This window comes from Dama dama, chromosome 3, assembly GCF_033118175.1.
Source record: "Dama dama isolate Ldn47 chromosome 3, ASM3311817v1, whole genome shotgun sequence".
NCBI classification, from domain to species: Eukaryota; Metazoa; Chordata; class Mammalia; order Artiodactyla; family Cervidae; genus Dama; species Dama dama.
Genome location: NC_083683.1, coordinates 70536021 through 70563180, shown reverse-complemented (window position 1 = coordinate 70563180; position 27160 = coordinate 70536021). Strand labels below are relative to the sequence as shown.

Genomic DNA, 27160 nt, shown 5'->3' with positions numbered 1-27160 from the left:
GACACATATGGACGGAGCTGGCACCTTGGAGGTCATCCAAGACGAGGTCAGATTCAGACGCGGAGGACGACCCTTGAGGGTGAGCCCAGCAGGAGGTGGGCATTTTCCTCCCAGAGGTGGGCGGGATGAAGCTGCCGAAAATAGGACGGGGATTAGACCTGAGAGGGGACCACCAGCGGGTCTCGGGGAGGAGGTATAAGGCCCTGAATGGGGTGGAGATGGAGGGACCGCGTAGGCGGAGCGCTGACAACCTGCTAAGCTCCGCGGGCTGGCGGGAGGCGGCAGGTGGGGGGGGAGGGGAAACAGAGTTTGCGGCATCTGGAGTCATCGATCTTCCTTTTCCTTCCTAATTTCGTGGGCGCTGAGTTTGCAGGCGGTTGGGGGAGGGAGGGAGGGAGGCCTGAGACGAGGGGGTGGGGGAAGGGACGACTGCGAGTTTGGAGAACTGGGCAACGCCACTCCCGCTCGCCGTCTGCAAACGCAAACAAGGGCCCCTCCAGCCAGCTGTCCACCCTCCCGCCCCTGCAGACGCAGCTGCTAATTTTATCCGCCCCCAACCCTGGCCCGGGCGTTAATTGGCTGCGGCTTCATTAGCAGTTCTCAAGCTCAGCCGCCCCCCTCCCCTCGGGGGGCCCCTGACGACGAGGCTAGGGAGGAGGTACGGACAAGCTGAGGCACAGAACGACACCTCCTCTGTAGCCTTCCTTCGCTTTGAGTCCTGGGTCAAGGTAAACCCAGAGGCAGCCGTGTTCTCCGGAGGATTGTCCGCTGGCTGCACCGGGAAACTGAGTCAGAGGTGAGTCTCACCCAGACACCCTGAGTCTCACTCAAGGAGTGGAAAGTCCGTAAGAGGAAAATAAATACGTGATGGATGGATGGTGGGTGGGTGGGTGGACGGATGAACGAACTGAAAGGAAGAGGGAGGTGGGAAGTGGTTCTGGGTCAGAGATCGTAAGAAGGACGGGATCCGGGCTGACTCCTGACACCAAGCCTATTATTGGAAAAAGCTGAAAGCACCTGAGGCTACAGTGGGAGGGAAGGAGATCAGAGCTAAGTAAGGGGGGACTTCTAAGGACTGAAATGAGAACCAAGTGGGAATAACTGGAATTAGCAAGTTAGCTCATCCAGGCCTCAGTTTCCTCACTTGTGATGCAATAATAAAATAGTTCTGGACACTAAAAGAGACTTTGCAAGTGAACATGCTTTGTGATGGATTGTCCTCCCCCTCTGACTCACAAACTTGTCTCCACCACCATCCTCTCCTCCTTCTCCTTTCCTTGTCCTTAGGATGTCTGGACACCTGGGAGCAGAGTGAGATGCCCCTGCCTGTAATTGCACTTGTTCACCTCTTGACGTTCTGGTAGTCAGTGATCTATTCTGATATCTCCAGGGCTAAGGCATGCCTAGCATGGTGAAGGAGTTCAATGTGTTTGCCGAATGAATGAATGACTGAGTGAATGTGTAATATTGCTATGTAAGGCAGTGGTTCTCAAAATCACTGCTTATAGAATCACTAAGGAGAAGTTTTGTTGCGTGTCAGTGTGAGTGGGCAAATGCCCACTCTTTAAGATCCACTCTTTAAGACTTAGAACCTCTGAGGAAATGCTCAACACTCATATATTTATATCACACAGCCAATTCTGATACCCAGGTTTGAGAACCTACTCCTGGAGGGATCAGTGAGTCCCTCGCCTAAAGGACAAGTCCAGATGAAGTCAGGCTATAAGGAAATCCCTTCCAGCTCCAAGAATCTATAGCCCCAGGGTACAAAGAGAGCTCACTAATTGCTGGAGCATCCAGACTGAATTGGTAACAATTCAACAGGCGCAGTGAGCAGGGGGCACCTCAGCCAGCTCCCACACGTCCCAGAGAAGGAGGAGATGGCCACGAGGAGGCAGGTTTGTGAGGATGAGGTGAGGGGGTGATCCATCCAACAGCATGTTTACATACAGTCTCATTAAATCCCCACCACATGTTATTTTATTATTGATTTGCAAGTGGGGAAACTGAGGCTCAAATCCACTCATTCGTTTCAGTCCCAGAGTGGGAACTTGAACTCGAGTCTCCCACTTCCCATCCAGGGTGCTTCCCAGGGGGCTTTCCCGCTTGTACAGGAGTCTTTGTATTTCCCGGTGAGCCTGGTTTCCCTGGTAGCTCAGCTGGTAAAGAATCTGCCAGCAATGCAGGAGACCCCAGCTCGAATCCTGGGTCGGGAAGATCCCCTGGAGAAGGAATAGGCTACCCTGTTCTTGGGGTTCCCTGGTGGCTCAGACGGTAAAGAATCCACCTGCAGTGCGGGAGATCTGGCTTCGATCCCTGGGTTGGGAAGATCCCCTGGAGGAGGGCATGGCAACCCATTCCAGTATGCTTGCCTGGAGAATCCCCATGGACAGAGGAGCCTGGTGGGCTGCAGTTCAAGGGGTCGCAAAGAGTCGGACACGACTGGGCGACTAAGCGCAACACATTCACTCGGTAGATACCCAATAAATCGCTGTTGTGTGAACAGACGGAAAAAAACAAAACAAAACAAACGCTGAAGAGTTTCAGGACAATGAGGTGACAGGGCGGCAGTGGATCTCTCATCTTTCAGGCAAGAGCTTCTCCGGTTGGAAAACGAAACTGAAGAGAGAAAAAACTACAATTCCCAAAAGACCCCAAAGGACCCACTTTACGCATGCGTAGATCCCGCCCTCATTCCGTGGCTTCCCGGTAGCTCTTTTTGCGCCTGCGCCCTCCGATCCTTCGCCTTTCGACCCCTTATTTCCCCCCGCCGGAGTTGGTACCTGGACCTCGAGCGACTTTCAATCTCTTGTTACGATGTTGTCCTTCTCTTTTATTTGGGCGACTCGGGTAAGGATGGGGCTCCAGAGAGTGGGTGACCCGTAGAAAGTCAGTTCCCAGCCTATCCCAGTTAGGGGATTCTAACGATTCACAAACTTGGGTTTCTCTGGGCTTTTAAACGCACGTGGTCAGGGTCCTCGGGGAGGGGAGAACGGAGGGGAGTGCGGATGTGCAACTAGGGGATCCCTGAGACCCTCGGTGCACACAGGGTGATCGGGGCCCCTTCTCATTCCGGGAACCAGATGCCCCAAGGCCTCTTCTCTAATGCCCGTTTGACGTGGCATTAGAGAAGAGAACCATACTGAATGCCCTGTGGACCCTGTGCTGGCCAGCCAGCACGGTTCTTGGCCTGGACCGCGAGCTGAGTCTTTCTTGCCAGATCTGAGCCATGCAAATGATGCAACTGGTCACCGCTGCTTGCATCAGGGTTCCAGCAGCTCTGGGCTGGAAGGAGGTGGAAAGAGTGGGGACAAAGGACAAGATACAGGTTTTGGCCCTCTTCCCCAGAGGCTGCTAAAGGTCTATGTTCCCACCTCCATCGCTCTGGAAACTACCTGTACTGCTTATTGCCCTAATCCTTGCCAGCTTGGTTGCCACCATGCCCCCCGACTCGGATATCACTTTGTGAAGGCTCTGCAGGAAAACCATGTGTTTCTGTGGGTGAGGACTGCCTGGAGTTCCAGAGACACAGGCTTCTAGAGGACAAACTTTGCCCTGAGGCTTTGCAGAGTGTTTTAAGGGCAGAGGTGGAGGGAGATTCTGAGGTTAGCTGAATAGATCAAATCAGAACCACCCCCTGGATGTTGATCTCAATCTTGGCTCTAGACCTGGTTTTTGAAGGTGGAGGTGGGGTTAATGAGAACTGAACGGACTGACTTTACAACTGACTGCTGAGTGTGGCGCCTGAGGACCTGATAAGCATAACTGAGGACGGTTGACTGTTTCATCTGGACACTTTTTCTCTGACCCGAGCTTTTCTTTCCCTAGCCTCTGCGGAGATGTGGTCAGCTGGTTGGGATGGCCGTACGGTGCCAACACAGTGAGGCGGCCCAGACTCAGACTGGAGAAGCAAGCAAGGGCTGGTCAGGCCAGGAGAGTCTATCAGACAGTGACCCTGAGATGTGGGAGCTGCTGCAGAGAGAGAAGGACAGGCAGTGTCGCGGCCTGGAGCTCATTGCTTCAGAGGTGGGGCCTGGGGAGAGGGGCCAGGGCGTAGGCCACAGCTGGAAGTAACAGATCATCTTCCTGCTGTTTCTCCAGATCTCCCTTTCAAACTCAGGGCCTTCCTGATGGGCCTCATCTCCATCTCTTCTGCTGATCTCTGAAGCAAAGGCAGGGCCAGTCTGGGTTATGGGCAGGGGCTTTAGGAAGTCCGCCAGAGCCTCCTGGAGCTCCTGTAGTTTAGTCTGGTCCCTCTTCCATCCGAGGAGGAAACAGAAGCCTGGAAGCACAGGCTCACATGGACAGGTGGCCTATCGCAGCACCTGGGTTTCTTTTTTTTTTTTTTAATATTTATTTATTTGGCTGCGCCGAGTCTTAGTTGCAGCATGCAGGATCATCCCTGTGGCACGTGGGATCCAGTTCCCCAACCAGGGATTGAACTGGCCCCTGCATTGAGAGCCCAGAGTCCCAGCCACTGGACCACCAGGGAAGTCCTAGCAGCTGGGTTTCTGAGGAGGATGCTCTGGCCCTTTCCCTGACCTGGCAAGGAACCCTAAATGAACAGAGCTTTCTATAGAACCCAGCTCCTCCCTGCAGCCTGGGGCTTTGGCCGGAGGGGGCTGTGGGGTCCAGGGAAGGGGGCTCGGTACCTTCTGACTCTGCCCCCTCCCCCACCCCAGAACTTCTGCAGCCGAGCTGCGCTGGAGGCCCTGGGGTCCTGTCTGAACAACAAGTACTCGGAGGGTTATCCTGGCAAGAGGTGAGGGCTAGGCACCGCCAGGCTGCAGGACAGCCTCAGGGACGGTGCTCCCAGTGGGGGACGCCCGCCTGTACCCGGCCAGTGTGTCTAGAGGATGGTCTTCCCAGTCCTTCGCTGCTGGGCCAGGGGATGGTGGAGCCCTCTCTCTCTGCCCTGATCTGCTCCCCTCCCTCTGCAGGTACTACGGAGGAGCTGAGGTGGTGGATGAGATCGAGCTGCTGTGTCAGCGCCGGGCCCTGGAGGCCTTTGACCTGGATCCGGCTCAGTGGGGAGTCAATGTCCAGCCCTACTCCGGGTCCCCAGCCAACCTGGCTGCCTACACAGCCCTTCTGCAGCCTCACGACCGACTCATGGGGCTGGACTTGCCCGATGGGGGCCAGTGAGTGTGGGCGGGGTGGCAGGTGGGCTTGTGGGCAGGATGGGCATGGGAGAAGAGTAATTTATTGAACACCTACCGTGTTCCACGCGGATGGAACAGGGCTCTCCCAGTCCAGGAGTGGTTGAGGAAGATAAGACCCCATAAGTGTTGCTCAGAGCCACAGGGCTAGTACTTGCTAGGAGCAGTGTTCCAGAGACCCCGGCCTTTGGAGCAGGGCAGGGAGCCAGCGGCTAAGTTGGATAGTTCCTGTACTCTACCTGCCTCCTTCCCTTCCTCTCCTCCCAGTCTCACCCATGGCTACATGTCTGATGTCAAGCGAGTCTCGGCTACATCCATCTTCTTCGAGTCTATGCCTTATAAGCTGAACGTGAGTGCTCTGGGGTGTGAGGAGGGAGCTGTGAGGAGCTGCTCCGCTTCCTTCTTGGAGCTTTAGCTTTTTCTGTCTGTCTAGCCCCAGACCGGCCTCATTGACTATGAGCAGCTGGCCCTCACTGCTCGGCTCTTCAGGCCACGACTCATCATAGCTGGTACCAGTGCCTATGCGCGCCTTATTGACTACGCCCGCATGAGAGAAGTTAGTGGTGGGCTGGAGTCTCTGCCCCTCCCCAAGGGGTGGTGAGGGGCCTTGGGAGGAGGGGCAGGCCTTGGGCAGGCCTGTCTGGGCGCTCCCAGGCTGAGGCCTATCCTGTCCTCTGTACTCGCCTAGGTGTGTGACGAGGTCAAGGCACACCTCTTGGCAGACATGGCCCACATCAGTGGCCTGGTGGCTGCCAAGGTGATCCCCTCACCCTTCAAGCACGCGGATGTTGTCACCACGACCACTCACAAGACCCTTCGAGGGGCCAGGTCAGGCTTCCCTGAGGTCAGGCCTTGCCCCTCCCTGTCTTCACGCCCCACCCCGAGGCGTGTTTGCCGTTGGATATGAGTTTGTCCCCACCAGAAGCCCTGTCTAGGGGCCTTCTCCCTTTCTTGCCGCTGGTGGCAGTTCCCCGGCAGGGGGTTTGGGGGTGGAGGTGAGGTCTGCTCCCCTCAAGCCCTGGGGTCCAGCGCGCTGAACACCGCCGGGCTGGACTCCGAGAGCCGGTGGGGGCCAGGCCAGCCGGTCTCCTCTGCTCCCCCCACCCCCATGCTCTTCCCTGTCAGCTTAGATTCTGACCGTCTGCCTCCCACACAGGGCGGGACTCATCTTCTACCGGAAGGGGGTGCGGGCTGTGGACCCCAAAAGTGGCCGAGAGATCCCTTACACATTCGAGGACCGAATCAACTTTGCTGTGTTCCCATCCCTGCAGGGCGGCCCCCACAACCACGCCATCGCTGCAGTGGCTGTGGCCCTACAGCAGGTGGGGCCTCCTCCTGTGGGCCGGGCGGGGGCGGGGCCCGGAGGCTCAGCGGGCCGGGCGGGGGCGGGGCCCGGAGGCTCAGTGGGCCGGGCGGGGGCGGGGCCCGGAGGCTCAGCGGGCCGGGCGGGGGCGGGGCCCGGAGGCTCAGCGGGCCGGGCGGGGGCCTCCTCCTGTGGGCCGGGCGGGGGCGGGGCCCGGAGGCTCAGCGGGCCGGGCGGGGGCGGGGCCCGGAGGCTCAGTGGGCCGGGCGGGGCCGGGGCCGGAGGCTCAGCGGGCCGGGCGGGGGCGGGGCCCGGAGGCTCAGCGGGCCGGGCGGGGCCGGGGCCCGGAGGCTCAGACCCCTGCGCCTTGCTACCTGAAATTGGAGCTGATGGAAGGGAAGTGTCAGGCTGGGAGGGCGTGGGGACGGGGTCCCAGGTATGCTGGGGGTGGTGGGGCAGGAGGGGCCGGGCTTAAGGCGACACTGCTGCTGCCTCTTCCCCAGGCCTGCACCCCCATGTTCCGGGAGTACTCCCTGCAGATTCTGAAGAACGCTCGGGCCATGGCTGATGCCCTGCTGGAGCGGGGCTACTCCCTAGTGTCTGGTGAGCCAGGGGGTGGGGAGGGGGAGGTGCAAGCCCCTGTAGCCCCAGACAGAGGCCTAGGATTCACCAGTCGCTGCTCACTCTCTCCGCCTCAGGCGGCACTGACAACCATCTAGTGCTGGTAGACCTGCGGCCAAAGGGCCTGGACGGAGCTCGAGCCGAGCGGGTGTTGGAACTTGTATCCATCACGGCCAACAAGAACACCTGTCCTGGAGATCGAAGTGCCATCACCCCTGGGGGCCTGCGGCTGGGTGAGACCTGGGTTCTGGGGGGCAGGGGGTGACCGCTAGGTGGACTGGGGCGGTGCTAATCCTCTCCTGCCTCTCTCGCAGGGGCCCCAGCCCTGACTTCTCGAGGGTTCCGTGAAGATGACTTCCGGAAAGTTGTAGGCTTTATAGATGAAGGTGTCAACATTGGCTTGGAAGTGAAGAGCAAGACCAGTGAGTGGACAAGACCTCCCCCGCCCCCCAGCCAGTTCACACTGTCTCCCCCTCCTCCAGCTGATCTCACTGCCTTCCTCTAAGCTCTGACCACTTTTTTTCCTCACCCGTGTCTAGCCAAACTCCAGGATTTCAAATCTTTCCTGCTCAAAGACCCAGAGACAAGTCATCAGCTGGCCGACCTTAGGCAACGGGTGGAGCAGTTCGCCAGGGCCTTCCCCATGCCTGGCTTTGATGATCACTGAAGGCGCCTAAGAAATGAAGCCCGCGGACTGACATTTCTCCCTCTTCCCCTTCCTGGACAAGCTGGGGAGGGGGTGGTAACTGCTTCTCTTCCAGTTTTCTGCTGGAGGAGGGAAGGGCCGCCCACTTAGGGCAAGAGCCACGTGTAGTTCCCCTTCTCAGAATGTGGAGCTGAGAAGGCTTCTTCTTGCAATAAGACTTAGAAGGAGGAGGCTTGGAGCTTTCTGCCCTAACCTCTCCCATTATCTCAGTATTATAGACCCTCTGCCCTTTCTTGCGGAGGGGGGAGTTCCTCTCCTGAGCCAGAGGAAGGGGTGGGTAGGCACCCTCCTTTCTGTTTTTGTCTAATAAAATACTAACCTGCCCTGAGCTTCTATGACTGGGGGACGGGTCCCCTGGGGGTCCCCTGGGCCAGGTGGTGATTCCTCTCCCTCAACGTGTTCCTCATTTCCTTCCCAACACCACCACAAGGACCCCCAAGGCTGCCTCCCCCTCTCCTTCTGATCAGAGGCGACACCAGACGTGATTAGCAGGCGCAGCAAATTCAATTTGTTAAATGAAATTGTATTTTGCCCACGGCTGCTTCTGTTTGATCCCTGGGGACCGAGGGAAGTCGGGGAGGGGTTGGGGAGGCCCAGGTGTGAGGCGGGAGGGGGTGCCCGTTGGTGCGGGAAGCGGGAAGCAGTGCAGGCCCTGGAGGAGCTGGGCGCAGGTGCCTCACCCCACGCTGGCTGGACTGTCAGCGCCGAGCCCGGGCGAGCCCAGCGAGCCAGAGTAGCACCGCCCCCAGGCTGGCGCCAGGGAGCCTGTAGCCCGGGCTAACGTGGGGCCCGCCACGTCATTTGGCACTCAGGCCCCTGCTGGTCTTGTCTCTCACGTAGGCCACGCTCAACACGTAGCGTGCACCCCGCCCTCCGAAGCCAGGGTAACGGGGCAGAGGGGCTGGCTGGGCCTTTGGGGTTAGGCTACTCCCTGCCCTGTGACTGCGCCTCCCCCTCGTGGGACTGAGGCTGAGGGTCAGAGGCGCTTCCGCTGCTGGGAGCGAGGGAGGGGTGGGGCTGCCTCCCCTCCTCGTGGGAACCCGGCCGAGTAAGCAGAAGCTGGACGGGGTGGCTAGCGGGGCGCCTCGGGGTGGAGGGTGGAGAGTGGAAGGAGTGAGGAGGCTGGTTGCTGGTGGTTCCCGTCGGCTGGCGCTGCAGCCTGGCTTAGAAGTCTGGCCTGTCTTTCTTCAGCTTCTTGTAGTCAGTGGAAACTGCAAGGAACTGTGGAGAGAAAGGGGGTCGCACTGAGCCCCGGGCTTCCCTCTGCTGGGGTGGGAGGTGCCCAGCTGGGATCAAGAGGCCGCGGTCGGAGGTGCAACCCGAAGGCCGCTGGGAGGTACCTTGTATTGGTCGTTGGGGCTCAGGCGGTTCCAGGGCTCCGGGTTGTTCTTTCGGTCCCAGCTGTGGAGACGGGGGTGGGGGGTGGGGTGGTTAGGATTTCCTCTCTGGGAGCTAGGACTCCGGAGCCTAAGGGGACCCACAAGGTCTGTGCCCCTATTCCAGCACCCTCCATCCTCCCGGGGGATGGGGGAGTGTGCATTTCCCAGAAACTGAGAGCGGAGGGGGGACGTTTGTGGTCCCTGACAAGTGAGGAAAGAAGGCTGTCACCGTTGTCAGCGTGGGGCCAGGTGGCAGACTTGACAGCCTGGCCCGAGGACTCCCACCTATTCGGCACCACCCTAGGCTAGCCCCGCAGAGCTGGGCGGTGGGAATCAGGGAGAAATGCCAAGGTCCTGGGGTTGCAGTGATGTGCCTCGAATTCAGACAATGCCATGGGTGCTCCTGCCTCTGGCGGACCCTCCATTCCCGCCGCCTCTGGCGCAGCTTGGAGTCTCCGCGCTCCCCTGGTTCCAAAGGCGACCCCAGCAGCTCACCCGGCCACACCCCCAGCGCTTGGGCAGCGAGATGGAGGTACCCAAAGGCCGCCAGCGGCCGGCAGAGCGGCGTCGTCATGGTAACGCGGCCGGGAGCGGTGCTAGTTCCGCAGCCCAAAGCCGGCAGAATCTCTAGCTACTGAGGGTGGGCCCGAGAGGAGGCGCGGGGGGGCCTCCCAGGTCAGGAGCAGGCTCCAGTCCCGAGATGTCACCTGCCCGGGAGTCCCCTCGAAGACCATCATTCCCATCATTCCTGAGAGACCTGTGCATTCCTGTCCCATCTTGCCGCACCCAGGACCCCTTCCCCCAAGCCCGGCCTTTACCAGACGTCGGGGCTGCGCAGGGCGAGTCGCAGCAAGTAGAGCGCAGCGCTGCCCATGCCCAGGCCGATGAAGCCGATCATCGGAATGAGCTGCGGGAAGACAGAAAGAACTTTCTTTCAGGGACAGCCCCCTCCCGATCGCCTTTTACAGGCTTTTCTGTTCGGCCAACCCCCACCTCACCCCATCCCAGGTCTGGAGCTCCCTCCCTTTGGGGAGAGAGGACCTTCAGCCTCCCACCACATGTCCTGCCATGGTGTCCCTCAACCTATAGCTAACCTGTTGGAGGTGGATTCAAGGGACACGGGGACATATTGTAGGGATGGATTGAGGGCACTGCAGAGAAATACTAGGAGCTTTGGGGGAACTTGGCAATAGGCAGGGTACGATTTCGGGGCTGCCAGGGCATCTAGAGAGTTAGAAGGTAGAATCATGGCTCCTGGGACCAAACTTACCGCGGGATGTCTCTTGATCTGCCGGTAGAAGCGGGCCCCGAGGCTGGTTCCCGCCATAGCGCCTCTCCAGTGTCTGCTCCTCTCCAGCGGCCCAGAGCCCTTGCTCCTCCTGGGGTCCCGCCCCTCTCTGGGGAGGGGTCAGCCCAGCCCAGCCTGGCCCAGCCCCGGCAACTTGATCAGACTCACCCCAACCCCCATCTCTCTCCTTATTGCAGTTCCAGGATCGGCCAGGAAGAGAATTGTTGGGGAGCAGGGGGATTTCTGCTCATCCACTCTCCACTCCAAGGGGTCTGACCCTGGCCCAGGAGACATTATCATGCTTTGGGCTGGTCCAAGGGAGAGGCCTCCCAGACTCTAACTGAGAGACCGACTGAGGGGGATCCTGAAGTGGGAGGAGGGACTCAGCACAGGACAGGCAGACGGACCTGTGGTAAAGTGCAGCTGCGGGGTGTTCGCGGGGGTGGGGTGGGATGGGGGTCAGGGACACGACAGGGCCTCTGTAATGCTTCCCTGACATCCCTAGAGCCACGCAGGAGCTAGCAGGGCCACCTCCCTCCAAGAACAGGGGGGCGTGGGGGGACAGACAGACCCCAGCCGCTCGAGTCCTGGGGGGGCTTCTCCAACTTGTGTCACGGTTAGCCTGGAAGGGTGTGGAGGCCAGGGGAGCTGGGCATTATCTCAAGCCTGGCTCAGCATAGAGCAAATCAGGTGGGTAAATCTGGGGGTTAAGAGACTTCCTTCCTCTACCTACCTCGGGTATCCAGCCCAGGAGACCACTTCTGCCTCTGACTGTGATGGAGAGAAAGAGAATGGAGTGCAGGAAACCGGAAGAAAGAGAGAAAAGATGTTGGAAGAGGAAAGAGAACACAGACAGAAGCTGGACTGACTGCGTCCCGCTGCATGATCAACTCGGCGCGTGCTGTGCCATCAGGTGAGACGCTATGCTATCTCTGCCGCTGCCTTTGGGGAACTGGGATTCTCGGGAGCGCCGCAAGAGCTGAGCCCTAACCACCTCTCCCCATTCCAGGCTAACCCCCTCCCTCCCCTACTGCTGTCCTGGCAGCCGATTCCTATAGAGCGCTCCCACTTCTCCCCTCCCAAGCCTCGCGGTGCCCAGGCAGGGGCGAGCCGTGCCCCCGCGGCGGTGCCTCTCAGAGTACCGAGAGGGAGGGGACCCTGAGGGCCCCCTGCTTTCCCCTCCCACGCCTGATACCTCCCCCACCTCCTGCGCTGACAAGCGCGGCTGTAATTAGGCTGCGGGGTCCCGAGCTCTCCGCCTCCCTCCGGCGGATAATGAGATAAAGTGTCAGAGACAGGGCGAGAACAAAGAGACAGAGACTCGGCGCTTACGCGTGTGGGGGGCGGGGCGGGGGCGGGGGCCTGACAGGCTGTCGGAGCCTGGCGCAGCTCAGAGCCTGGCCCCGAGTACCTGCACTTCCAGGGCCGCGTCAGGGGCTGGGCTGTCCTGTCACCCCTGCCCCGTAGCCCTCCATCTCTGGGGCTAAAATTCAGTCCTGGAGCTCGAGCTCGAGGGGACGCACAGCTGGGCTGCGCATCTGACTCTTGCGGCACAGCTGGAGCGATAGGGACGTCTGGCTCTGGGGCCGCGCCCCTTTGCTTCTTGGGCGCTCCCCTTCCTTGCGGGGCCCTTTCTCTGAGACCCAGTGATCCGCGCCTCGCGCATTCCGGGCCCTCCGCCCGGCTGTTTTCCTGGCAGCCCCGGTGATCCTCCTGCCTTGGGCCTCCGCCCTTGCTTTTCAAGTTTCTTACTACGTTATTGCCTCTGCCTCTCCGGGACTCCTTGACCCTTCGTCTGCTTCTGGCACTTGTCTCCGACCCCTTGTCGGTGACCCTATTTCTAAGGCTCCTCCCGTCTCTAGATCTTCGTCCCTGGGGCCGAACTGAGACCCAGAACTCCTTGAGTTCCAGATCTCATTTCTTCCCACCAGAAGGACTCAGGCTACGCTGACCGAGCAGACAGAAGTCATTAGCCGGGGATTAGGCGTGGCCAGGGGCGGTCGGGGGTCCCTCTGGGACCTGTCTCAAACCTAACCCACACAGGACACTAATCCGCGCTCTGGTGCAGCTGAACTTCAAAAGCAGCTGGACTCGCGGGAGCGAGCAGGCCGCGGGGCCAAGGGCGCGGGCGCCCCCTGGAGGCGGAGGTGCTCTCAAACTCTTAGGGGCGGTGCCTCGAGGGCCCCCTATCGGGCCTCAGCGGCCCTGCGCCTCGCGGCTTTCGAGCAGGGAAGTTACTGCCAGGAGTGTGGGTGCCGCCCGCCGGCCGCTCTCGCCACTCCCGCCGCCAGGGCAGTGAGTCCAGCAACTTCCACTCATCTGTTGTGAGGAGGGGCCGAGGGGAGGGAAAGAGAGGGGCCTCAGAAGCTCCCACTTCGCCAGCTGCGGGCATCCCAGGTTCAGGCTGGCTCCTCTTGCGGGGCTGGGCGGCCCCAGGTGCCCAGGGCTCTGTCTCAGCGCCGAGACTCTTCTCTGCCCTCTGACCCTACCTTCCCCAGTGGGATCTCTGCCTCTTCTCCAGCCCTTATCACTGTCTCTGCCTGCCCTCCCATTCTGTCTCTACCTCCGCAGCTCTCTACCTGCCTTTGTCCCCCTGCATCTGTTTCTCTGCATCCCCCTGCGTTTGCTTCTCCTTTCCTCTGCATCTACCTCGCCGTGTCTCTCTCTATAAATGCCTCCCTCTCTTTCACTCTTTCTCCCCCCTCCCATTCCCTGGTTCTATTCCTATTCTCTGGCTTGCTGCCCCTGGGGGTCTGCAGCGGTCCAACGGGACAGCCCGCGGGCACCTCGGGGCTCTGCCCAGGGTCCTCTTCCCGGTCACCTCCACGCGCCCGTCACCTTGGCGCAGACTCCGCTTTCCCTCTGCAGCAGTGGGGCGTGGAGGGGGCGCTAGCGAGGGAAGACACAGTGCCCGGCATCTGCTCGGGAGCCCCGGGGCCCCTAACCCCCCTCTGCCCGCTATTAAGGGCGCCGGGTCCCGAGGCTCTGAGATGATCATGGTTGCATTGGCCAGACAGCCGCGGAGCCGGGAGCCTCACAGCGAGCGAACCATCTAGACAAAGGCGCCCGCGCCATCTGTTTATGCAAAGCGCTCTCCGCTGGGGACCCCGGCTTCCCGGTGCCTGGCTCGGCTCTGGGCACAGGGTCATGAGCTCGCAGGAGCTGCGGCTGCAGCCCCGCTGCGCTGCGGCTCCCCCACTCCCCAGCACCCAGAGGGGCCGCGGGGCGAGCGGAACGGAGGGGGGCGGAGGGTGTTGATGTGATTGGAGCGGACGCGGCTGTTTCTTCAATAATGGATGGAGATGATGCGGACGGCGGAGCCAAGCCCGCCCGGAGAGGAGAGAGGAATAGAAATGGGGAGAGGTAGGGGCGGGGGTGGGGGGGTGGGAGACTCACCCTGGCGAGCGCACACGCGTGCGCTCACACACACACACACACACACACACACGAGCGTGCGTGCGTCACACTGTCATTCGAATACACGCCGCCGCGCGGCTCACACCCAGGCACACGCCCACGCACTGTCACCGACACACACCTGCAGGCAGAGACGCCAGAGCAACACACTCACCAGAGGCTTTTCCTGGCTCTCACATCACACGGTCCTGCAGGCAGAGGCGCACGGAGATGCCCACACGTGGGGCACACGCAGGCGTGAAGAATGCACAGACACGTAGACACATCAAAGCACATCTGCCCATCTGACACCCAGGGACTAGGACAGCCAAAACCCTCAAAGGGTGGGGCAGCGGAGCAGAACAGGGACAAGACACACGGTGGCCCAGACACGCACCAGGGGCACGAGTTCCTGGGGCACACACACCAACACACACACACACACCCGGGACTCTGATGGACACGCCTCACACCTCCAGGATGGACATAGACCCTGCACAGCAGGGGCACAGAGGCACCCCTCACACACCCAGAGTCTCACACCCACCCATGCTGAGGCTGCTGCCTCTGCCCTGCGGTGGTGAAGTGTGGCAGAGAGGTCACTGGGATCCCCAAAGAAGGCCTTGTTAGTCTAGCCATGTAATGAGGTTCTGATGACAGGAGATGCCTGGGGCTGCGGACACTGAGCCACTGCTTAACTGCCTACAAACTTCCTTTCCTGGCCCCCAGAGCCAGTGGTGTGGGCCTTATCCCTCTCTGGCTACAGCCAACCCTCCTGGCTTCAACCCCCAAAGCTGAGGGAGAGGCAGGAGAGCCATAGAGGGGGATCGGAGGCTGCAGAGGGAGACTGCCAGGATCCCCAACAGGGCCAGGAGGCAGGCTCACACCTGGTGCTGCCCAATCGTCTCATTTCAAGGGGCACTTTTCTTGCTCAGAGCCAGGGGGCCCTGGGGAGGGGTAGGATGTTGGTTATCCTGGACCCTCCTTACCCGACCCCTCCTTCCGTCTGCTTTCAATTCAGTCAGCTCCTTGGCCCAGACTTATGACCTTTGCAGCCTGAGGCAGCATCATCCATCACCCAGGCGGCTGCTAGTGGGACTGAGGGGCTCTGGGGGCTCACGCAGGGTCGCTGGCCCTCCCGCCTCCATCTCTAGAGACCTGCTCTCTGCCCGCGGGCCAGGGCTCAATGGGCGGGGCAAGTACTGCGGGGAGGGTGTGACCAAGGGGCTCAATTGCTATAAATGGGCCTTGTGTCCCCACCCCTGATAGCCCAGCACCCTGTCCTTCCAGCGCGGCACAGTCAGCCTTCCCGCTCCTCCCGCCCTCCCTCTCTCGGGCCCTTTGCTTAATTTCCTATTAACTGCTGATAAATCCAATTAAACCGCCGCTCTAATTAGGGACAGCTGCCGGCTCTGGGTGGAGGGGGAGGAGGGTGCCCCCCCCCTCCTCCGAGTGTAGGGGGAGAGAACAGCAGCTCTCTCTGCTTCTCGGAACCCCCACACCAGCATTGCCGCCCAATGAGCCAGTAAATTGGTTTTGCTTCAGCATTGTAGGGGGGGGGCTCTCGAGGATCTTGGGGAGCTCTGGTTTTGAGTCCCTTAGACCGCTTGATGAAAAGTTGCGACCCAAGTCCGAGCCGTCCCTGCTCCCTCCGCCGTTTGGTGGTAGGTGGATCCTGAGGAGGGATGGGGGCAAAAGGTTTGATTTGTTTGCGGCGGTGGAGAGGGGCCTGTGATCTGCTCCCGTTCCAGCCCAAGTGCGGTTCAAAGGGGCTGCCTGACTCTTCATTATGACCCCGCCGCCGCCCTGAGGCGTCCCGGACAATCAAGGGCAAAGGGAACAGGAAGCCGAACCAGGTTCTGAGACGAGTCTTCTCGTGTGCTTCCCTACCCCCAACGCCCCTCAGCCTTCTGGATGGAAGGGGGGCGCTCCCGTCCTGGGCCCTCCTCTTCCCCAGCCCAGCTGAGCCTCTGCCCTCCCCCGCTGCCAGCAGCAGATGGTGCCCGGGCTCCCGCTGCCAACCTTGCTAGGCGGTGCCAACCTCAGGCCTGGCAGACAACAAGCAGACGAGAAGAGGATCTCTTGGCTGGCCAGGGTGACCCTCCCCCACTCGCCATCAAGCTCAAGACCCTCGGCCGGCCTCATTCCCCGGACCGCCCGCCCCAGCGTGCCTCGCTCTCTGTTCCGCTCCCAGGCCCCTAAACTCCTGGGTCTCCTTCAGCTCCCTTTCCCACACCTTCCGGCTCCCGGCCACCTGCCACCGTGACCGGGGCCGGCACATTTGCATATTTACATATGCAAATAATAACATTTGCATACGGCACACCACCGGGGCGGCTCCGCGTGAGCCGGTTAGCTGTCTGCCCCGCGCCCTTTCTCTCGCTACCTGTCGCTAAGGGCTGGGGCGGGGGCCGCGCGGGAGGGGTTAGGCCCCCCGGTCTCGCTAGCTCAGTTCCCGGAGGATTTGAGTAAGTGTTGCCATGGAGACGGCACGCACCCCACCCCCTCCAGGCCGAGGGTCTCGAGCTTGGAGTCTCCAGTTCTCTCCTCTCCCCCCACCCCCGCCCATCCCATCCCTCGCACTTCAACCGAGATCTTGCATCGCCCCCTGGCGGCCTAGCTCGGAACTGAGCCAGGGTCGAAAATGGCCAGGGGCTGCCCACGGCGAAATCGCTCAGAGCTCTGGGGAGCTGCCCTGCTACTGGATCCTGCTCCCAGCGGCAGGGGCGCGGGGGCCGTGACCTCAGTCCGACTCTCTTTCTTCACTGACGACAGAGGCCTTGCCGAGCGGACGCGTCTATCTCCCCGCCTCGCGCCAGCCTCAGCCCAGGTGGGTCTCGGGTTACTCGATGGTAGTGAGGGGAGACTGCTGGGGAAGATTCTCCACCCCTTCGGAGGCCTTCTGCTCCCTCTCCCCTCGGCCCCCAGTTAAACAGCAAACTTTTCTTAACTTTTGTCAAAACTTTAATAAATTCACAATATCCGATGCTGCGTCTCAACCCCCCACCCGTCTCCCTAGTAGAGACGCATTCTTTCTGCCCCCACCCCCTCCCGATTTGGAAAAAAAAGGCTGGGCCTGAGGGTTGCGAGTGAGGCTGCTCCAGGCACCAAGAATCCGACGCCCTCGGCGGGGGAGGGGGACGGGAACCAGTCCCTTCCTGGAAGCCCCGTCACGTTTCGGTGGCCTTCCCAGCCCTCCCCAACCCAGTCTTGTAGTTGCTTTCGCCCCTTTTCTCCCCAACCTCCACTGGGCCTGCCCAGAATGGGGTTTGGGTATCTCCCACTGGCAGGCGTCAGCACGCCTAAATCTCCTCCAGAAAGTCGGTGGGGAACAGCCCCACCTTGCGGCCGGTGTAGACCTTGACGTAGCCGCCGGCTTCATCGCCTTTCTGCACCACAATCTAAAGGATTAAAGGACGAGGGAGAAGAGGAGTCAAGAGAAAATGCAAAAGAGCTGAGCAAGGGAGCCCAGAGCCACGGAGGCCCAATCTAGTCCCATGAATGACTTATGATCTGCAAGGAGTGTAGTTGGCAGAGGAGCCTCTGGGCCTGGTTTTGAGTTGGGGCACCAGAGCTACCTGGTCCTTCTTGAGTGTGATCTGCCCTATCTCGCGGTTCCCCACGAAGGATCTAGTTACGCGGTGCACACGCTCTCCAGCCCGGACCCGAATGATGAAGTTTGGAGGGAAAAATCCGACCTTCTCCCCTATCTTCCCCTAGAGGAGATGGTAGGAAGAATTAATCTCACAGTCTCGGGCTCTAAACTCAACCCGCGTCCCAGCTGAGCCTCTTACCCGCCACCACTCCTCATTGGAGTCATCAATGACTGTGATCTTCTCTCCAGGCCTTGAACAGGAAGGAAGGGGCCTCTGAGATTTAGGGACCTTACGCATTTGGTCTCTTGGCTGTGCCCAGGTCCAGCCCCAATAGGCTCCACGCCCTGATTCCCCCCTTTCCTCTCCCACTGGGCGCTGGGCTCCCCCCTCTCCACTCCCAGGACACCCCCACCCCAATCCTAAGGCCTCTCACGGGAAATCCAGATCGTCCTTCTCCAGGGCTTTGAATCGATAGAGGGCCACAAAGTAATGAGACTGCTGGAAGCCAGGCTGCTTGTGCTGAGGGCGAAAGGGGGTGAAGAGTCTCAGGGCTCCTCTGTCCCACACCGAGGCGCAGGCGGCCAAGGCAGGGACGTCTGCCAGACACACTACATTCCGCCTCTCTTCTGAGGCCCTGAACTGAGAGGAATGTGTTGGCCATGTGTATGGGTAAGGTGGTGAAGAAGGCGGGGTGAAGAAGGGCTGGAACCCATGGGATACGCGTGAGTGCTGTCAGACCTGGGCTGGGGAGAGGACCGGGGTCCCCTTAGGGAGAGAAGGTTCTCACTTTGTCATCAGGCGTCTTCTTTTCCGCTTTCTTATCCCCCTCAGGGTTTCCTAGAATGGGAAACGCCGACAAGTTGTCTCTGCTTTTGGATGGTAGCCCTCAGCCCCTTACCTTTCTGTTCTAGGGCCTCTTATCGCCAAACCTGGCATGCCCTGTGGCTCTCCATCCCTGGGGCCACGACTGAGCCCCAACCCTCCTCCATCCCAATGGACGGAGGTGGGTGTTACTCACCATCCTGGGGTTTGCCTTCCTCTGGTCTGGCAGACTCTGGCTCCTCTTCCATCATGGCCGCTAGGGGCTGGAGAGGGTACCAGCATTAGGGAGCTGCTGTCCCGAAAACCCACGCTGCCCTGGCTGTCAAGTCAGTCCAGAGAACTACAGAAGAGGAGCTCAGGTTTGGAAGGAGCCTTGGAAGAAGTATCTAGCCAACCACCTGCCTACCGCACAGACTTGCTCTGAAACATCCTGCTAGGTTACCACCTAAATTGTGCTTGATGTAGGTGACAGGAAGCTCACTACCTTGCAAAAATCCACGTCTTTTACGTAATGTCTGCTTTTCAAAATATTACAGTGTGTAAGAGAAAAACAGGCAGCACAATTTTTGTAATTCCTTTAAGACAATAGAACCTGAGTGGGCTAGCCTCTCTGGAAGCAGTCAGATCACACTGATAGTGCCTTAGAAGTCATGGCTCACTCCACAGAAATCCCTAATTTGCACCCAACCTCCATATCAACTACTTTGAGGCCAGATCTCTAGTTGTGTTTTTGTGCAGTTGATTTTTTTTTTTTTTTTTTTTTGATTCAAGAACAGTCAGGTATTTTTTCCTTACAAAAATTTTGGATTATTAGTTCTTGGTCTTTCTTTCTAGTCTGTAACATTTTTGAATATATTATTCAGTGTATAAGTTTTCCCTCATAGGTTTCCTACAAACTTCATGGGACATATCATTTATATCTTCGTTTGTAGCAGTGAGAAAAATGTCCATAGGTGAGAACCAAGGACTAAAACATGTCAAAAAGCATCAGAAACCTCCCTATAGCTACAAACTCCCTAAAGGACCAGGATGCTTTGGGTGCTCTCATTCAACTAATTTTACAATCCATCTAACTGTGATCATTATCTACATTAGTCCATCCTTGTTGTCCAGAAAGATATAAGGATATGCTAACAAATCCCTTGCCGAGCTGAATACAAGTCTATTGTATTACCAATCTAGGAAATGAAGGTGCTCTTGGCCACAAGCTTTGTGTCTCAGTTTCCTCATCTTTAGGATAGATGAGTCAGAACAGATTGTCTTCATGGGCCCTTGTGAGGTTCTAGAACGGCATGACAAGTTCGCCTTCCCAAATCCAAAAGCATCGAATCGCTTCTGTTGCCTGGCAATGCCAGAGGCCTAGGCCCTAGCCTTTAGTTGAGTTATGGTGGTTAATCTGACAAGTTCAGAAGGGAGTTCCTAGAGTAAACACATGTTATAAGGAGATGCTAAACTGAGGCCCTTTAAAGTTTCACACAGAAATTTGTCTTCTGGGTTATGTGCAGTTTTATGGGAAAGGGATCCCTACTTTTGTCAGCTTTCCAGAGAGGAGACAGGACCTGCTCACTGGGGTCTCTGGAACGGATCTCAGTAGGAAGATTGGGTGCTCACATTTTTCTTATCTGCCTGTCCCTTTTTCCGTTCTTTGTTTGCCATGATCACCCCAGTGCGAAGAGTTTCAAACACAGGGTCATTGCGATTGGCAGAAGCTAGTTGGAATGGGAGAAGAAAAGAGATATTAGTGGGGAGGCAGAAAAAGACTTGGAGGAAAGTCTCCTAAGTAAGGGAGAGATGGGACTGAGTGACAGATACCCGAGTGTGTGTGTTTAGCATTAGAAAAGTGTCAGCTGGGTATACCTAGGTCACCAATTTATAAAGAACTCTAAAGACATCACTGGAAATATGATGGAGAAAAATATTTACCAGCACTCCTTCTAGGCTGAGCATTATATGTTGTTAGAAAGACAACTCTACTAGTAAGTTGCTTGGGAGCTGGGGAATGCTCAGAATCACTCTTTTCAAGGAGAGTGGGTCCTTTGTGTAACTGTTGGCTTTTATTCCTCTGAGTGGCCTGTGCAAGCTGGGATACTACCAGCAGTGGGTTCTTCTTTTTTCCATCCATGCTCCTTCGCAGAGAGTTCAGCCTCTTCTCCAGATAAAGGTTGAGCAAATTATCAACGAATACATTTTAAAGGGGTGCCAAATTATGAATCTTCCCAGGATGCCCCCAGCTCTTGATCTGGCCGTGAGTCTGGCATTATTTTTTAATACGGAGATGGGGAGAGTGTAGTTCATGGTTACAAATGGTTTTGCATAGAAAGAGCAGAGTTTGAAGTCAGGCAGATGAAAGTTTCAGTCTTGGTTCTATCTCTTCCTTACCATATAGAGCTAAATCTGACCTCCCCCAGCCATCAAACACGGGGATACTGACTTTGTATCCAACATGGCTGAAACACTAGATTGAGTGAAAATGATGGGAAACAGAATCTGTTTCAGAATTTGGCTTCCAAATCTGGAGACGGTGCTGAAACCACCTCTAGGCTCTCCCACTCCCTCAGGTTCACTTACAGAGGTCTTTGACACAAGCGTACTGCTGGTTGCTGTAGAGTGGAGAGCTATAGGCCCGATGGAAACCGGGGGGCTGTGGGATTGGACAGGAGACGGCATTAGAGACATAGGGCAGGGCCCGGGGCCCCGTCTCTCCCCCGAGTGTCTGCCCCTTCCTGGAGTGGGAGGTGGGCTGAGGAAGAAGCAGCAGGGCGATGGGCGGGATGACTTGAGGAGGGGCTGGCAGAGGAGGAAGCTGGCCATGGGTCCGCTCCCTTCTGCTCTCTGGCTGCCCAGAGCCTACTCACGATCTTGCCGAAGCATCTCTGCATCTCCACGTAGGGCTGACAGTGCTCATGGATGTTGGTTTTGCAGTTCTTACAGCGAAGCCCAAATTTGTTGTTGACTTGGGAGATGGAGAGAAGATCGGGTGAGGTTCCTGATCTGCGCCCCCGCCCCCGCCTTTGAACAGCTGCTGCCACTGCAGCTCTCAGGCCCCTGTTCTGTCTGGGAGCCAACACTGTCTGCAAGTACCTTCTTAGAGCCAGATCTTGCCACAGCCTGTCTGATAAGACAAACGCTTTTCTCCTAAACCCTCTCCCCCACCCCTGCCTTCAAGACCACACTCCCCACTTCCCTTCGTGACTCACGCACAATCATCCGGGCACAGACATCACAGAACTTGGGCTTCTTGAAGAAATGATCTCTGAATTTGTGAGGTCTGTCATTAACAAGCTTAGGAGGCTCTGGGGGCGGCTCCTCCTCCTCCTCCTCCTCCTCCTCTTCTTCCTCGTAGATGTAGTAGATGGGCCCACCTCCGGCTCCCACTGCCTCCCCGTTGGCCTGGGGCTCTGGGGGAAGCTCCATCTCCTTTGTCCCTGTAGACTGCTTCCTGAACAACTGTTTCAGCCGCTGTAGCTGAGGGAGGGAGATCCAGTGTTGAAAGAACTGTCTGGCTTTCTAGAGTAGGTAAGGCTGAGGCTAGCTATACCTTTTTCTACCTGGGACAAGGGCCACACTCCAGGATTAGGAGGTATGGGGGCTGCGGGCAGTGTCGAGCATTTTAACAGTAAGTGAGATTTTAACATATACAAGTGAGATCAATTCAAGCACTTTTCTTCAAGAGCTGCAGGGGCTCCCCAGCTCCCCACACCCGCTGGTCAGAGGCCCAGACTCACCCCACCCTTCCGAGTCTCTGATGGAAAAGAGGAGGACTCCAGCACCTCCTTTTCTGTCATCCTGCAAGAAGTTGGGCCCACCGTGAAATCTCATCCCCAGCTGCCAGTCTTCCCTCCTTTATTCCTGTCCCTTGTAGTAGGGTGGTCCTTGAAGGGGAGGCTTTGTGAGAAATTTGGTTAAAAAGAGATCCTTTCACAGGGCTTATGAGCAGGGTTAAAGCCCGGCAGACTAAAGAACTTCCCAACTAGCTCCTCAAACCAGTCAGCTTCCTTTTGCCCTGAGGGACAACCCAAGTTCACAGCCCCAAGACTTGCACGAGGCTGCATGGTTTAGGGATTTTCCCCTCTGTTTCTCCTGGAAACCTGGGGCAACAACAATGTGACACACACCTTCCTAGATGCTCTTCCAAGAGGTTAACGTGTGTCCACAGCCTGCGCAGAGGATGGGCCGAGGACCGTGCTCCTCTAGCTCCTGTGAGCCCAGTGCCTAGTTCCCAGCCTGCCTCAGGCCTCAGCTATTTTAAGTTTTCCAAGTAATATGAGCCTTTCCTTCCCTTACTGCTCTATTCTCCTGATCCCACCCCCACCCCACCCTCCAATCCTAGCTCTTGTCCTGGAGTGGCATAATAAATTCACTCCTAAAACCCAAACTACTCACAAACAAGGAGAGAAATGAAGAGGCTGAACAGACTATGGATTGGGGAGGCTGGGGTGAGCAGTCCTCGAAGTGGAAAGAGGATGAAGAGGCAACTTACGTTCGGGATTCCCTAAGTCAGCTCACAGCCTGCGGAGGAGAGAGGGAGCCCCTGTGGTCTTGATGGTGGTGCTGGGGGAGGACTGGTCGTCTTCCTTGGGGGCTAAGCCCCCCCAGTACCCTCTGTACTCACACCGGCTACCCAGACGGGGTTTGTAGACTTCCTAGCCTCTTGCCTTGGTGTCAGAGCTGAAATGACAGGGCTAGAGGAAAGTGGACAGCTGAGCGACACAGCTGACATGGAGAAATCGGACACGGGGCGGGCTGGACCCTAACTCCTCCCCGCCCCCGAGCGCTGCTGCCTAGTTTTTCATCTATGGTGTGCAGGTCAGAACTGGCTAAATTCAGGAAGGCACGGTGTCCATACTGCATACTCATGTGCATGAGTTTTTTTTTTTTTTTGGTTGCTCCATAATAGCTTCTGGGATCTTAGTTCCCTGACTAGGAATTGAACCTGGGCCCAGTGAAAGCTCGGAGTCCTAACCACTGGACTGCCAAGGGATTCCCTCATGAGAGTGACTTTAAATAACTAGAGGTAAAGATGAATTATAAACAGCCTTCTTCATCCCCTTATCCCAAGGTCCAAACACCTCCCCAGTTCTACACTCTGGAATCTGGCTTTCGACCTCTCAGCCACTGTCTTCTTGTGGCCACGTGTTTTTATACCCTCAAGCACTGATCTAGCCTCCAATCTTTAGGAAGCAAAGGGCTTGGAAACTGGTGAGGAAAGGAAGATTTGAATTTTCAGAACTCCTCAAAATCAGCTGATTGCTTTTCCGTCCATGGGAGGCTGGAGGAGCGGCTTGCGGCTCTTCTGTGAGGGAGTGGAGAGCATGTGGTACTGCTCTGTTCCCTCCAGCCGGCCTCAGAGATACCTGTCCCCTGTTCCCCTAAAATCTTGTCCTCGGGGTGAACGGAACTCTAAAAGCTATTTTAAAGAGCCAGGCTGGGACTTCCATTTGAGAGGTTCTGGGGGGGTGAGGTCTAGTGACCACAGAGACGGTTCTGTCAGTGTTGGACAGAAAGCAACAGCTGTCACACAGGGAGTCTTTGTTACCTGTAAGTGATGTGCCCCTTTCCCATCTGCAAGCTCTTGGAGGTAGGATGCCCAAGCCTCACGCTTCCTTCATCATTCTGCTTCCCTGATTCCATCTCCTTCCTCTGCTGCCCTGGCATATGAACCAAGGGGTCAAATAGATATCTGGCAGTCTTATCTCACAGGGACGCAGCCTTTTCCTAGTCTGAGCTATGACATGGTTGAAAAAGGAGATACTCCCGTCTCAGAGGAGAGTAATTTGGAGACGGTAATGTCGTGTTGCTTTATCCTGTGTATCTGCGAGAAGTAAAGGATTGTGTTAGAGGTTGGGTCAGACTAACTTCAGAGGAGGCTGGCTAGAGAGACACTGCTCTGCAGACCCCAGGGATTTCCACGGCAGTGCGCCATGTCATTTCTACCTACTGCTCTTTTTTCTTTCTTTAAGGGCAGGGTGACATTGAGAAGGGGCTGCTGGATGGCTCTGGGTCAACAGGCTCCTTCACGGCCCTGGTCTGACTGGCTGAACAACAGGGTCAGCTCTGTGAAGGCAGGGGAGTGCTCCATCTCACGGGCACGTGACTCCTGCTCACCCTCCTTCAGTCGCACAGGCCAGGGACGGCTGAGCACACCTGGGCAGTGTGACATCTTGGCACCGCACGTTCAGCTGAGACAGCTTTTATTTTAAGAAACATGCAATCCTGTTCCTATCAGGGAGAACCCAGCCCTCTGGCTCTGGAGTTAAAGAAAGGCCCAAGTCCTCCATCCCTGAAGAGTTTTCAGAAGATGAGATGGGCAGGTATGAGGCCAGCATCTTGACCCAGTTTTGACCTCACTCACACCCCTCTGGCTTAGCTACCAGAACCCTAAATGAATATCACAGAATTAACAGGGTGGAAGGAACCTGGAGGTCACCTAGTTAGTCCAGGTCTCTTATTTCACTGGTAAGAACTCAGAGGTCCAGTGTCTAGAGTGATGTGCTTCGTAAACCACAGTTCGTGGCAGAGACCCAGCCATCTATCAGAACCACTTGTGAGGAGGATGGGACGCAGGGGACGGTCAGGCAGATACGTGTGCATGTGCCAGAGAAAGCCACCCAGCCCACACCAAGCCCGCGCAGCCCCCACCCACACCAGGGTGGCAAGAGAAAACAGGGACTGAGGTCCAGTGACAGATTTTTTTTTTATATTTAAAAACAAAATCAACCTCCCCCCAAAGAACCCCCCAACAAACAAAAAATCAGATTAAATAAAATTTACAGTGAATATACCCAGCAAACATCTGTATGTGCAATTAAATACTGTGTCTGTTACTGCAGCACAAACCTCAAACAAACAATATACAAGTGTTCTGGGGGGGTGGAAGGAGGCCCAAGTTTAAACTCTGTGGGGTTTGGAGGGACAAGATGGGGTGAGAGAAAGGGGAAATCAATTTTGTTTTTCTTAATTCTGTCCATATAAATATATTCATAAAGACCAAAAAAGAAAAGGGCGCTTGGGATGGTAAAGAAATAGGAGAACGGGGGAGTGTGGGACCCTCCCAATTCTACCTGACCAAAAAATATGAATTAATTTCATGGTGAGAGAAGAGATAAAAAATGATAGAAGAGGATGGGAAAGAGAGGGAAGTGGACATGGGCCAACCAGGGAAATGGAGGGACCCTTGGCAGGGGAGTGAGAAAGTCCAGTGCCAGCGTGAGTGTCTGTCTGTCTCCATCTGCATCCCCACGGTCTCAGGCTCCAGTTTAGTGTCTGTCTGTGGACCTTATCTTACTTTCTGCCTCTGTCTGTGGTCTGACAGGACTTCTTGACCCCCTCCACCCTGCCCCCACCCCTGCCATGCTGGTCCCTTCTCTTGTCCATTTATTGGGAGCTGGCTCGCTCCAGGATCCTCAGGTCATAGTTCTTTTTGGCCACTCGAAGTTTGAAGCGACTCACGGAGTTGTTGAGGCGAAGGGAGGCATTCTGAGCAGCCAACGGGCTGGGGAACACAGCCACAATGGTGTACAAGGCAGCGAGGTCCGAGTGGCGGCCGTTCTCAGCAGTCCCACCGTTGTCCCCCCCGCCCCCACCAGGCAGCCCCTGAGCATCCTTGAGCCACTGGATCTTGGCGCCGGACATGGCAAGCTGAGTGAAGAGTTTGTCTGCCTCGGTACGGGTGATGCCCTCCGGGAGATCTGTCACCTCCAGCACCCGTCCCAGAACTGGAAGGGGGGAGGAGAGAGGACGCGGCTGTGAGAGGTGCAGAGCAGGCAGGCCTGGACAGCGGCATGGCCCAGGGGGATCTGGGTGACGAAGTCTGTATACAACACCCTCAGAAGCCCAGCCTTTCTCACTCAATCCTGTCCTTCCTTCCCACATCAGCCCAACTCCCCACCACGCAGACTCTGATCAGGGCAACAGGGCAAAGAGCCTTTCTCTTCTCTTAGCCTAGAGATGAAGGCAAGAAGAGACTGGGGATCAGAGTGCCGGCGTTAAGGTCTGGAAACCTATACCTCAGTTCTCGCCTGGGGCGCCATCACCATGAAGAAGTATGGCTTTTGGTGATGTTCGTTCACAAAGTTAACAGCTCAATCTGAAATATGTCCCATCTCCTTCCCAGAGGCTGGCCCAGGTAGATTCGTCTTCCTTATCATCTAGGGAAGTCAGTTTCCCTTCCTTTTCTTGTTTAGCAAATTGCTTCAAACAGGGGAAACTCCAAGAGACCTTGTATGCCTAGAATGGAAGGCCTGCAGGAGGAGGGCTACTCCCTCACGTTCTAGTATCAAGCCTCTCCTAAACTGGGTCTAGGACTGCCAGAGGTAGATATTCCAGATCAGGGTCAGGACCACTTCCACAAGATTCTCTGTTAATAGCAGGCTCAACAAACTTCATCATTGTGTTATTCACAGTTTTTACCCTCATCTTCCCCGAGACCTGGAGCGGCTTGGTAAGAAGGTCTGAGACACCACTTCTCCAGCTTCTCCTTACTCTTGAACACAAAAAGGTCCTCCTTTGACTCCCCACTGACCCTAAGCTGGCCTTTCTCACCATCCTGGACTGGGAACGCAGAGCCGGAGGCTTAAGCTCTTCCCGTGGGGACTCAGCAGCCCATCACTCACCAACGTCTGTTGTCCCCAGGTCAGTGGAGGCAGATTTGAGCGCTTGTCTCTTGCTCCGGTTTCCATGCTTCAACCCGCTCTGCCCCTGCAACGTTTGAAAGATAACTCTCATTCCAGGCAAACAATATTGACTGCCTTACATCCCAGTCTGTCTGAGAGATTCAGGAACAGTATGCAACCCTGAGGATCCCACCCTACCAGGCAGTCAGACTGGCCAGAGAGTGGCCAGTGAGAAATACAGGGCCCCCGCTCCTGGCACTGGGAGGGTGAGAAGAATG

General features: G+C 57.1%; 4 protein-coding genes and 1 long non-coding RNA gene across 27 annotated transcripts in view; 2 read left to right on the top strand and 3 right to left on the bottom strand.

The window, feature by feature from the left end:
• The first annotated feature begins 492 nt into the window (after nucleotides 1-492).
• SHMT2 (serine hydroxymethyltransferase 2) lies at nucleotides 493-8112 on the top strand. Of its 4 annotated transcripts, none has more exons than XM_061131746.1 (12): nucleotides 493-796; nucleotides 3829-4026; nucleotides 4683-4762; nucleotides 4941-5141; nucleotides 5427-5508; nucleotides 5593-5715; nucleotides 5848-5987; nucleotides 6316-6481; nucleotides 6966-7065; nucleotides 7161-7316; nucleotides 7398-7505; nucleotides 7623-8112. In XM_061131746.1, the coding sequence occupies exons 2-12, from the start codon at nucleotides 3859-3861 to the stop codon at nucleotides 7748-7750; spliced, it is 1452 nt and encodes a 483-aa protein (XP_060987729.1). In that variant the 5' UTR covers nucleotides 493-796; nucleotides 3829-3858; the 3' UTR covers nucleotides 7751-8112. The 4 variants fall into 4 exon arrangements, with proteins under 4 accessions (XP_060987729.1, XP_060987721.1, XP_060987733.1 ...); XM_061131738.1 differs by lacking the exon at nucleotides 493-796 and adding an exon at nucleotides 2631-2850; XM_061131750.1 differs by lacking the exons at nucleotides 493-796; nucleotides 3829-4026; nucleotides 4683-4762 and adding an exon at nucleotides 2636-2850.
• An 85-nt stretch (nucleotides 8113-8197) lies between these two features.
• NDUFA4L2 (NDUFA4 mitochondrial complex associated like 2) lies at nucleotides 8198-10536 on the bottom strand. The gene is made up of 4 exons (XM_061131770.1): nucleotides 10439-10536; nucleotides 9987-10075; nucleotides 9130-9190; nucleotides 8198-9010 (listed from the first exon to the last, which is right to left on the bottom strand). The coding sequence occupies exons 1-4, from the start codon at nucleotides 10493-10495 to the stop codon at nucleotides 8954-8956; spliced, it is 264 nt and encodes an 87-aa protein (XP_060987753.1). The 5' UTR covers nucleotides 10496-10536; the 3' UTR covers nucleotides 8198-8953.
• Nucleotides 8906-26889, top strand: LOC133048159 (uncharacterized). The gene is made up of 4 exons (XR_009690967.1): nucleotides 8906-9125; nucleotides 11203-11369; nucleotides 16628-16682; nucleotides 26673-26889. It is a non-coding gene; the product is annotated as an uncharacterized LOC133048159 (long non-coding RNA).
• On the bottom strand, nucleotides 16907-22511 carry STAC3 (SH3 and cysteine rich domain 3). Of its 2 annotated transcripts, XM_061131567.1 has the most exons (11): nucleotides 21996-22511; nucleotides 21468-21735; nucleotides 21126-21223; nucleotides 20839-20911; nucleotides 19882-19979; nucleotides 18467-18533; nucleotides 18236-18285; nucleotides 17882-17967; nucleotides 17647-17698; nucleotides 17431-17568; nucleotides 16907-17253 (listed from the first exon to the last, which is right to left on the bottom strand). In XM_061131567.1, exons 1-11 carry the CDS (start codon nucleotides 22053-22055, stop codon nucleotides 17155-17157), a joined length of 1089 nt encoding a protein of 362 aa, XP_060987550.1. In that variant the 5' UTR covers nucleotides 22056-22511; the 3' UTR covers nucleotides 16907-17154. The 2 variants fall into 2 exon arrangements, with proteins under 2 accessions (XP_060987550.1, XP_060987558.1); XM_061131575.1 differs by lacking the exon at nucleotides 19882-19979 and having other exon boundaries at nucleotides 21472-21735.
• R3HDM2 (R3H domain containing 2) overlaps nucleotides 24953-27160 on the bottom strand; it is a 161072-nt gene continuing 158864 nt past the window's right edge. For all 19 annotated transcript variants that reach the window (XM_061131605.1, XM_061131623.1, XM_061131615.1 and 16 more), the window contains 2 exons: nucleotides 26883-26967; nucleotides 24953-25985 (listed from right to left, as the gene is read on the bottom strand). In XM_061131605.1, coding sequence (XP_060987588.1) covers nucleotides 25645-25985; nucleotides 26883-26967 — 426 coding nt within the window. In that variant the 3' untranslated portion in view covers nucleotides 24953-25644. The remainder of the gene's footprint in view (nucleotides 25986-26882; nucleotides 26968-27160) is intronic.

Excerpts from the sequence above, each read along its gene's own strand:
- SHMT2 (XM_061131738.1), top strand. The coding sequence starts at position 2,818 with ATGTTGTCCTTCTCTTTTATTTGGGCGACTCGG. Across the intron at positions 2,851-3,828 it reads CTTTTATTTGGGCGACTCGG|CCTCTGCGGAGATGTGGTCA; the intron begins GTAAGGATGGGG and ends TTCTTTCCCTAG. Across the intron at positions 5,988-6,315 it reads AAGACCCTTCGAGGGGCCAG|GGCGGGACTCATCTTCTACC; the intron begins GTCAGGCTTCCC and ends CCTCCCACACAG.
- STAC3 (XM_061131567.1), bottom strand. The coding sequence starts at position 22,055 with ATGACAGAAAAGGAGGTGCTGGAGTCCTCCTCTTTTCCATCAGAGACT. Across the intron at positions 19,980-20,838 it reads CGCTTGTGTCAAAGACCTCT|CTTCTGCCAATCGCAATGAC; the intron begins GTAAGTGAACCT and ends CATTCCAACTAG. Across the intron at positions 17,569-17,646 it reads CCAATGAGGAGTGGTGGCGG|GGGAAGATAGGGGAGAAGGT; the intron begins GTAAGAGGCTCA and ends CATCTCCTCTAG.
- NDUFA4L2 (XM_061131770.1), bottom strand. The coding sequence starts at position 10,495 with ATGGCGGGAACCAGCCTCGGGGCCCGCTTCTACCGGCAGATCAAGAGA. Across the intron at positions 10,076-10,438 it reads AGATCAAGAGACATCCCGCG|CTCATTCCGATGATCGGCTT; the intron begins GTAAGTTTGGTC and ends GTCTTCCCGCAG. Across the intron at positions 9,011-9,129 it reads GCCCCAACGACCAATACAAG|TTCCTTGCAGTTTCCACTGA; the intron begins GTACCTCCCAGC and ends TTCTCTCCACAG.